The 9,037-nt window shown below is 45.9% G+C and overlaps 3 protein-coding genes across 3 annotated transcripts; 1 reads left to right on the forward strand and 2 right to left on the reverse strand.

Annotated features, from left to right (window-relative positions):
• Positions 1 to 764: 764 nt before the first annotated feature.
• F4813DRAFT_355680 (Di-sulfide bridge nucleocytoplasmic transport domain-containing protein) lies at positions 765 to 3,200 on the reverse strand. Its single transcript, XM_049242902.1, has 3 exons — positions 2,879 to 3,200; positions 1,758 to 2,746; positions 765 to 1,684 (listed from the first exon to the last, which is right to left on the reverse strand). The coding sequence occupies exons 1-3, from the start codon at positions 2,985 to 2,987 to the stop codon at positions 1,316 to 1,318; spliced, it is 1,467 nt and encodes a 488-aa protein (XP_049100562.1). The 5' UTR covers positions 2,988 to 3,200; the 3' UTR covers positions 765 to 1,315.
• Positions 3,201 to 3,417: 217 nt separating this feature from the next.
• On the forward strand, positions 3,418 to 5,442 carry F4813DRAFT_355682 (uncharacterized protein). Its single transcript, XM_049242903.1, has 3 exons — positions 3,418 to 4,262; positions 4,325 to 4,803; positions 4,863 to 5,442. The coding sequence occupies exons 1-3, from the start codon at positions 3,753 to 3,755 to the stop codon at positions 5,131 to 5,133; spliced, it is 1,260 nt and encodes a 419-aa protein (XP_049100563.1). The 5' UTR covers positions 3,418 to 3,752; the 3' UTR covers positions 5,134 to 5,442.
• Positions 5,443 to 6,104: 662 nt separating this feature from the next.
• Positions 6,105 to 8,911, reverse strand: F4813DRAFT_355683 (kinase-like domain-containing protein). Its single transcript, XM_049242904.1, has 4 exons — positions 7,753 to 8,911; positions 7,498 to 7,552; positions 7,182 to 7,437; positions 6,105 to 7,094 (listed from the first exon to the last, which is right to left on the reverse strand). Exons 1-4 carry the CDS (start codon positions 8,522 to 8,524, stop codon positions 6,498 to 6,500), a joined length of 1,680 nt encoding a protein of 559 aa, XP_049100564.1. The 5' UTR covers positions 8,525 to 8,911; the 3' UTR covers positions 6,105 to 6,497.
• Positions 8,912 to 9,037: the final 126 nt, after the last annotated feature.

Genomic DNA, 9,037 nt, shown 5'->3' on the forward strand with positions numbered 1-9,037 from the left:
TTGGGATTGTTTTCTAAATTTGACGAGCAGAAGAAAGGCAATTTAATATTGCACCATTGCACCATTGTACTATTGCACTATGCAGATGCTCCATATTCCATCGGATAGAATATGTATTGTTGTAGGCATAAAGAAAAAAAAACAATTGCTCAGAATTAAGTTTGGGATTTCAAGGATGACAGCTTTCGCGTTAGTTTGTCTACAATAGGTAGGTTAGGTACCTGGTAGCTAAGGTAGTAGCACTTGCCCAGGCTTCACCTTTGCATACGAACCAGGTAGCTTAGGTACCTAACACATACATGTAGGTATGATTCTTCTACCTGTATGTTAGGTATATAACATACCTATGTACCTAGGTACCTAGGTAGGTATGGATAGGAGTACAGTGCTAGTACATCCTAGATCCCAGATCCCAATGGTCAGCTATTGTATGTATAATAGAAATGGGAAATGCCTCGGCGAATACTTCCAGTATAGGTTTTACAATTCTGATAATTACCTAATATACCTTTAGCACCTACATAAAACAAACGATGAGCGGGTACCTACCTAGGTAAACATGAACATAAACGGAAGAGCGGGGGGGGGGGGATAGTAAAGGGATTTTGAAAATCCCATATGTTAGGTACCTAGAACAAGGGACCTATACATACCTAGGTACCTATTGTACATACATAACAGATGTAGTATCAAGTGGGGTTCGAGGTCGATTTACTCGTCTAGAGAGCCGGAAAAAGTTTAGTATGATATTGCAATGTGGGACTTAGGGAACAAATGCTCCCGTTCTCAAAATCCCATTAAGACCTTAATATCAAATGTGAAGATTACCTAGGTACCTACCTAGGCATATTAAGTGGGATAAATTCGCCTGGTACGTACGATATACGAAAGTATCCTAATAGTAAATCGTACATGACATCCCTACATGTGTGTAAGTCCATATACATACCTTTCAGCTTAAAATATTAACTACATCATGTCCGACATAACCCAATTCAATTCGTAAAATACGTCATAGTAACAATCATGCCTGGGACAATAGCGCTGGTATATTAATCTTTCAAAAGCCTGTGTTTAAGGGAATATGATATACAGGCTACAAGGAGTGCCCCGCTAGGTATTAGATAGTTGGCTTCGAATTTCACTACAACGCTTTACGGATCCATCAAGCTATAAGTCCTCTGAACCTGCTATAGGTTGACTCCTATCTCCCCTGTTCGACTGACTTCTTGGGGGTTGTTGCTAGCTCGAGAACTGTTCATGGTCGTATTCGAGCATTCTATTTACTATAGTACACATTACTCTCTACCTGGCCTCAATATCGCTTAACTGGACTTCTACTCTTGGTGGGGCTTCTGCCTCGTTCGCCTTTAGATGGACTCCGCCGTGACATAGGCGTCTCCAGGGGTGGAAGCGCGTATCTCGGCACCTCATCCGTGTCGGGAGTGTCGGGAGTCTCGTCATTGACTAAGAGGTGTCGATTACTCGTGTGTCGTGGAGTTTGAGGTTGTATTGCCTGCCAGTATACTTGCTGAGAGAGAGGTCTTAGGTGCTGATCACCTGCTCGATGTGACGGGAATGGGGCCGGCGGATGAGACTGGGGAATATCCGTGAATGCGTTAGCACTCTTATATAGCGACCTGCCGCTGTATGCGAATATCGTGAACAGAACAAGCAACAAGGCCTAGTTTCAAATTAGCTGGTTGTGTTCATCATCTGTGTCCATCATCTGTGTATCTTGTATGAAATAAACTTACTATAGTCTTGTACGACATCGTCTCAACAATCTCGTTGAGAATTTTGGCCATCTCCTTGGCGCTGCTTGATACCTGCTTAACGTTATCCGGGTTTTGGTTCATGCAAGCGAACCATTGGTCACATAGCTCATACATGGCTGGTAACCGTTTATCTACCGGAAAGCATCTATTCTCCCGATAATCGCTTGAGCATTTATCAATTTCGGCAAGGATATCAGCCCTTAGTGCTTGTCTCTCGGTAGAGAAGTCCTGACGCAAACCGTCGATAACGGCCCAGCCAACCCAACAGGTGGCCGATACACAGAATAGGTTGAATGCGAAAGTCAACCAGTAACCAAGAATGCTTGGGGCATATGGATGCCGCTGAACAGTGGCCAGAAAGGCGCTGAACCACCCATCCTTGCTGCGGTTTATTTGATCCTTGCGGGATTTGCTTGGCTGGAATGTACTCTCATCCGACTCATAATCGGACTCATCGCATTCATCCTGCTGAAGATAAGGTAGACGATACCCGCTGACATCTTTATCAGCATTGTACCGCTTCCTCTTGCGCACCTTATCTCGTGAAGCAAAGATAGTCCTAGCTATTTCACCTCTACCGGAGGTCTTTTTTGGTGATAGCGTTTTGAATTTACTCATATTTGCGGGTGTAATAGTCATATGCGCAAGACTAGATGAATGTTCATTCTCAGGGGTGTCGGGATAGTCGGAGACGTCAGTAATGGCAGGACTAGATTCGGCAGGCGAGAACTCGGATAGCGCATCGGAATCGATGGGTTTTCTTGGTGTTGTAAAAGCAGGATTTCGAAAGGGCGGCGCGGTGGCTGTTCTTTGGAGAGCAGATGTAGAGAAGATAGACGGTGGATGAGGCGTGAGAGGCGGCGCTTTATGGGAAGACGAGGTGCTTTGCGTGCGTTCGAACGGATTCTGACCGAAGGTGTTGTGAGAGCTGTTTTTGTTGTTGATGAGACTCGAAGAGCCGAAGATACCTAGAACAATCATGAAGCATTAGTTTTGACTACTTGTTTGCGATACTTCTAGGCGATTGTTGCCGTAGCTATTTCTATCGCCGGGGGAGAAGCTGAAGCTAGGGCTGAGGCTATAGTGCATGATCGACATACCTTTGGCTTGTAATCTCTTAGCGGACTGTACAAACGGACTTGATGGATCTACAGGAGCATTGTTCTGGTATTCCCAGTCCATGGGAGATTCATAAGTTCGCCGGTCCATTCGGCCTCAGTCGAGTAAATATCGACAAAAAAAGAGATACGACGCTGCAGCTTTCCGACTAAAAGTGGAATTGATGGTATGAAGGAGGAAATAAAGTCGTATTGGAAGGAAATCTTAGGTATTAGTCAATTGGGGATTTCTTAGGAAGCTTTCAATGTAGTCGTTGATTCGTAGATCACCTTTTTTGAGGTTGATGAGAATCGGCAGTTCCTGTTGGCAACGATTAGCGATAAAGTAAACAAAAAATTAATGACCATTTCAATATGCGCTAGTTACATAATGGATGTTAATCAGCAATATTGAACGGTTCAATTTTAATACTGTGTAACCTAGGAGGTAGCATGGAAGTACATACATGGTGTACCTCTGTACTTTACGTAACCCATGCATGGACCACAGTTCTTACCTTCTCTGTTTGCTTGCTGTTTCTAATAGTTTTGGAATTAAACAGTTGCTGCTTGGGAAGTATTGTTCCCTTCGACTCCCGACCTTTTAACAATTTAACAACTTCATCAATTCATCGATCACGCGTTGGGAACTGCTATCGACGAACTTATCAATCGGCTTTTTTATATTTCATTTTAATTCGCCCGATTATAAAGAGCCCTCTTCATTTGTACCTTCCTTTTCTTGGTTCTTCTACAAACAATTAGACCGCAGCTAGTCGACAAAAGTCCATCACAGTCTTCGCAACTTTTCATCTCGTTCACTCCTGTTTTCTTGCCTTGAAATCCTCTACCGAATTTCCCTACTACCTTAGCCAAAATGTCAGATGCGGGCTCGCCTGCCCAGAGCCTCCACGAGGAAGAGAACGACGAGACTCATGGAGAGGCAGGAGACTATGACATTGCCCGTGGTGGCGACTCAGACAAAGATTCAGATGCCCTATCCGACATTGACGAAGATCAATTCGACGACTATGACCCCGCTACTGCTCGCGTTGACGAGAAACGACCTGAACCCCAGGTAATCGACGAGGACGCGGCACGTACGCTAAAGGCTGGAAAGCGAAAGGGAACAGCTACGAAGAAACCTAAGGAAGGACGGCGCGCGAAGAAGCGATCACGCGATGATGATAATGATGGAGCAGACGGCGAGATTCTACATACTAAACGTGTCCGCAAGGTTCCTGGGGCGGATGTTCCAGAGCAGGAATCGGAGCATGAAAATGAAGAGAATCTAACTCCGGAAGAGAGACGGCGTCGAGCTATCGAGCGCGCCGCCAGAAATCAGTCGAAGCCAAAGGGTGTCAGACGAAAGAAGAAGGATGAGGTGGTATGTGTCACGGAAGGACAGTCTGGTTTTATTATTATATTTGCTGACATATGTCTTTCTAGGATTTGGAAGATGAATTGGATGAGCGAATCGCAGACCTTAAAGTCCGCATGGAGAATGCCTGCCAGGCAGACAACCAAGCGCGTGAAGCAGGCCAACCGGCTCTACACAAGTTGAAACTCCTCCCTGAGGTGATGGCGCTGCTTAATCGTAACACCAATCAAGCAGCGGTTGTCGACCCGGATACCAACTTCCTACAACACGTAAAATTCTTCCTCGAACCCCTCAACGATGGTTCATTACCTGCCTACAATATTCAGCGCGATATCTTCCAAGCCCTAACGCGGCTCCCCATTGAAAAGGAGACTCTACGATCAAGTGGCATCGGCAAAGTTGTCTTGTTCTATACGAAGAGCAAGAAGCCTGAGATTAGTATTAAGCGCATGGCTGAGCGCCTGCTGGGCGAGTGGAGTAGACCTATTCTCAAGCGCACTGACGATTACAAGAAGCGTCATATCGAGACGCGAGACTTTGATTACCAGTACGTCTGATATATTTCCTGTCTGCCCCTAATCGATTTCTTGCTAACACTCTAAATAGAGCGGCGAAGCTTCGACAGGTCGCCACGAGCAGTCAGTTGACGCTTAACCAGCGCCACACTGTACAAAGCCTTGCGGAGGAGGAGCGTGCACGCATGTTGGCTCCTGCAAGAGATGTAAGCCGTGCGCGGGTTATGGGTCTTCCCTCAACGTACACAATCGCCCCGCGTAGTACTTTTGATCCCACACGCGCCCCGGACTATCGACCAATCGGTGCTAGCGGAATTGAAGCGTTCCGCAAGATGACCCAGAAGGGGAAGAAGAAGGGCTAAAGTGTATAGCTTACATTACCCTTCTAGAATTTGTCAAATTGGAACTATGCCGGGGCGGAGGTTCTTGCATGCTATTATGTGTGCATGTACTTGGAGTTTAGGTTTACACGTCTCTTAATCTCAGCACGCCAAAGCAACACTTAGTTATATTATACTCCAACAACAGGTAGCTTAGGTAGGCTTCTATCTTAGTAAAAAGACATCCAGGTTTAAGGCCATTAGATAGCCCAGCCCGGGCGTGGTATTGCACTATTTTATGGAGTTGGTACGCACTGGATTTGATGAATGAACTCCGTTGTTTTCGCCGAATATTGCCGTGTTTATGATATACATGCCTACCAAAGGTAGGTACCTATGCAAGCTGGGTCGTTTCTGACTTATGTACTGGGCATCTCTTATCCGCATGTGACTGGCATCTGTTGCGGCTTTAAACCAGACTTGGCTCGCCCTTGATTTGCTCACTAACTTTATTAAATCTCCATTCTTGTTTGTTGGAACCTTATACTAAGCATGACTAGTCTATTACTCATCTTGGCATCGGAAGTATCAAGTGCAGGTAGTTATCCAGGTAATGTGACGTAGAAGAGATACCCCCCCTGAGCTTGTATTATCCTACACTATCTTGTTGCCATCAGCATGTAGTTTCAACTCGTTACTTACCTAGGTTAGGCTGTCTATAATTACAAAGGTCGGAGACATCAACACAAAAATCCAAAGTTAGGTATTTCATATATTTAAGTAATTACCTAAATCTTTTCATTTGCAAGTATTAAGCTTCTCACTTCCTATTCAGGGGACGGGGACAAAACGCGGACACGTAGCTGTAAAATGAGATTGCAGTTCTATAAGCTTGAATATCTGACATAAGCAAGACCTAGCTACTTTATATTGTACTACTTTGAATATTTTCTCTACAGCACAATATATTGGATATAGTATTCCACGTTGACATGCGCAATGATACTCTCAAATTCACCGACTTATTGCATTCATTACTTACAGTGCTATGGTTCTAATATGGTTCTAATATAACAAAGATCAAGCAGTTAAAGGGTGCTGGGAAAAGAAGCCCCTGAAAAGGGGAACGTTCCGGGTTCTACTATAACGAACATATTACTCCTAGAACTTCATTGCTCTCGGTTTTTTTATACAAATTCTCTTTGCTTCTGTTCTCTCCTCTGCTCCCACAAGCGGAGTCGTAAATCATTGGATCGGAGCCCGTTTCTATGTTAGATTCTTTCTTTCTCTTTCCTCGATAAAAAAGGAAGGACTGATCATGTCTTTCTCCTAAGAGTAGCCCTATAGACGAACCCCGATAATCATCATAACCATTACCGAGAGCTAGCGACATGTAACCAAAAACTCTACCGCTTCTTCACCTCGCAAGCCCAGCCTTCAATGCCCTCGCCTTTGCCCCCGGGTATGAGTCCTTCTATTTTTATGTCCTCCATACCCGGCGTGTCATCTAACCACGGATGGTTCGACATGCCGCCAGCATTGGCGCGTTTTTCCGGTAGTAGCTCGAGCATCGGCAGGAGGAATTCAGATACCTCAGAAGGCTGGTACTCGAGGGTAGGTTCATCATCCGGGAAGAGGTCCTCTACAGCGTCCTCATCCTCGCCATTTTTCCTTGCTTCCATCTTAGCCTTGGCCTTGGCCTCGGCCCGTTCCCTCCGAGCCTTCTCCTTCTCTTCCCGCTCCTTTGGTGGCAGATCCTTGTAGTCCTTAAAGTGGTACTTTTCACGTAGGACGTCAGGTAGCGCCCAATGCCGCAAGCGGTGGATATTACGCAGTTCTCCTCTCTTATTGAAGATCTCTTGGGACCAGCGACCAGTCTTCCATAGTTCCTTAGGGAAGGGGCCAAGAAGCTCGATAATCTGTGCGATATGGTCGTCATCTTTGCCATACTTGGTTCCTGACTGGGGATCGAAAAGGTAATCTCCAGTGATCAGTTCGAATACCTAAATAAGCACTCATTAGCTCTCGGACCTTTCCTCCCTTATAGAACCAACAAGACAAATGTGATAGGTGGAGAGGGGGCAGCTCACCATCGCAGCCATACTCCAAACATCGGTGCTCGCGCCCCATTTCGCGCCCAAAATAACCTCTGGCGATCGATATTGTCTTGTCTGGATGTCGTTTGTGAAGTGGTGGGAGACCCAGCAAGCATTTCCCAAATCCGCAATCTTGACGTTAATAATTGGCCCCTTTCGCTTTCTCTTCCTTTTTTCGCTGGTAGACGCAGTGCTGCCGGTAGCGGACTTATCGAGAGAAATTCCAGATACTTCCTTAGTAAGGAGCTCACTATAGAGTGAGGCATATTTAGTAAGCTACTAAGACAATGAACTTATGGGCTAAACTCACGCTGTCTTTTCCCTTTGTCCCTGCTTATCGCTGGTAGACGAACTTGGCGTTGCTGCTAAATTAGAAAAGCCCGTCAGCATGCTATATAAAGTACAAAGAGAGAGATATAAGAGTAGGGATGAACAGATATTGCAAATTTGGCGGGGTCCGAATATCGCTCATGCGGGGAGGGTAGTGGCATGATAAGCAGCATAATAAGATGACACCCATAGGCGCAAGAAAATGAGGATGATGGATGCTCATATAGGTACATACCATCGTGTAACATAGCATTGAGGCTGCTGTGGGATTTGGTCGATGGAAATAGGTTGTCGCGATTAAAGTTCGCGTTTAAAGGTGACGGCAACGGTTGGCTGCCAGTGATCAACGTTCGTCTTCTTCGTCTTCCGTTCCTGTTGTTTTCCTTATCTGAGTTCTCGTTCTTCACCACCTTCTTCACCACCTGCTCAACGTCGCCTATCTCTATCAGAACGTTCTCGGGTTTGAGATCTGTATGAATGATACCGCATTCCCTATGCAGATAGTCCAGGCCCATTAACACCTGCTTCGTGATTTGCATGACAAGATCTCGAGGAATGCCCCTATGCTGCCACTTCTTGATCAATCCTAGAAGATTTTCCCCAAGAACCTCGAACACCATGCATACATGCACTCCATTCGGTCCCTTGTGTTCGAACGAGTCAAGCAGGCTAACAACGTACTTTCGGCCTGGGTGGTTAGGGTTTGCTTGTACGATCCTCTGGAGCAACTTGATTTCATCGATAGCGGTTTCCGTGTAGTGACTAGCCGATCGCACGACCTTTAATGCGACATGCTTGCCATTCGTGTTGTCTCGAGAGAGCCAGACGGTCGAAAAGTGGCCCCATCCTAGTTTTCGCACAACCGTATACTTTCCATCCTTGAATTTCTCGCCAATTTGGACGGGGTGATATCCACCTTTGCAATAATCTTCAGAATCCTCCTCGTCCGCAGTGTTTTCGGCAGCGTCTTCTGGACCGGAGGACGACGTGGGGGAATGTTGATTCATGTTAGATAGGTGCGGCGGTCTACGTTAAGTAATGTTAGTAGCTGGTCATCCAAAAAAAAGGAATAAATTGTTAAAAGATATATCAGTGACAACAGCGCAATTTGAAATATAAAGTTTATGGCAACAACAATGAAAGGTAAAGAAAGCATAGCCAGCGCAAGCAAGCTCGGGAAGAGTGAGGTTGGCAATGTGGCGGCGGGCTGCAGGCTCATTGACCCTAGTTGTTTGGCTATGCGAGCGGTACCCTGGCGGCCCGAAACTAGAAGTACCAATGAAAAGGCGGGTTTGGGTAAAAACCCATCAAGATACCTCGCCCGGACTGGGTAGACTGGGCAGACTGGGTAGACCCGACCCAGTCGCCATGATTTTGATAGTGGCGGTGGGGGGGGGGGGGGGGGGGGGAAGATGTAGTGAAGCCGAAGGGGGTTTCCAAGCCACAGTTAGTAGTAATTGTTTTTGATGTTAAACGTAAACCTTTTGTACATGTTTGCCAAAATTTAAAATAGCGCGCGG

Source organism: Daldinia decipiens, assembly GCF_022478715.1.
Source record: "Daldinia decipiens strain CBS 113046 unplaced genomic scaffold F4813scaffold_12, whole genome shotgun sequence".
In the NCBI taxonomy this organism is placed as follows: Eukaryota; Fungi; Ascomycota; class Sordariomycetes; order Xylariales; family Hypoxylaceae; genus Daldinia; species Daldinia decipiens.

Coding starts and splice junctions, on each gene's coding strand:
- F4813DRAFT_355682 (XM_049242903.1), top strand. CDS start 3,753: ATGTCAGATGCGGGCTCGCCTGCCCAGAGCCTCCACGAGGAAGAGAAC. Junction 4,263..4,324: donor GAAAGAAGAAGGATGAGGTG/GTATGTGTCACG, acceptor ATGTCTTTCTAG/GATTTGGAAGATGAATTGGA. Junction 4,804..4,862: donor ACGCGAGACTTTGATTACCA/GTACGTCTGATA, acceptor CACTCTAAATAG/AGCGGCGAAGCTTCGACAGG.
- F4813DRAFT_355683 (XM_049242904.1), bottom strand. CDS start 8,524: ATGAATCAACATTCCCCCACGTCGTCCTCCGGTCCAGAAGACGCTGCC. Junction 7,438..7,497: donor GGACAAAGGGAAAAGACAGC/GTGAGTTTAGCC, acceptor CTCACTCTATAG/TGAGCTCCTTACTAAGGAAG. Junction 7,095..7,181: donor TTTGGAGTATGGCTGCGATG/GTGAGCTGCCCC, acceptor GTGCTTATTTAG/GTATTCGAACTGATCACTGG.
- F4813DRAFT_355680 (XM_049242902.1), bottom strand. CDS start 2,987: ATGGACCGGCGAACTTATGAATCTCCCATGGACTGGGAATACCAGAAC. Junction 2,747..2,878: donor TAAGAGATTACAAGCCAAAG/GTATGTCGATCA, acceptor TGATTGTTCTAG/GTATCTTCGGCTCTTCGAGT. Junction 1,685..1,757: donor CGATGTCGTACAAGACTATA/GTAAGTTTATTT, acceptor ATTTGAAACTAG/GCCTTGTTGCTTGTTCTGTT.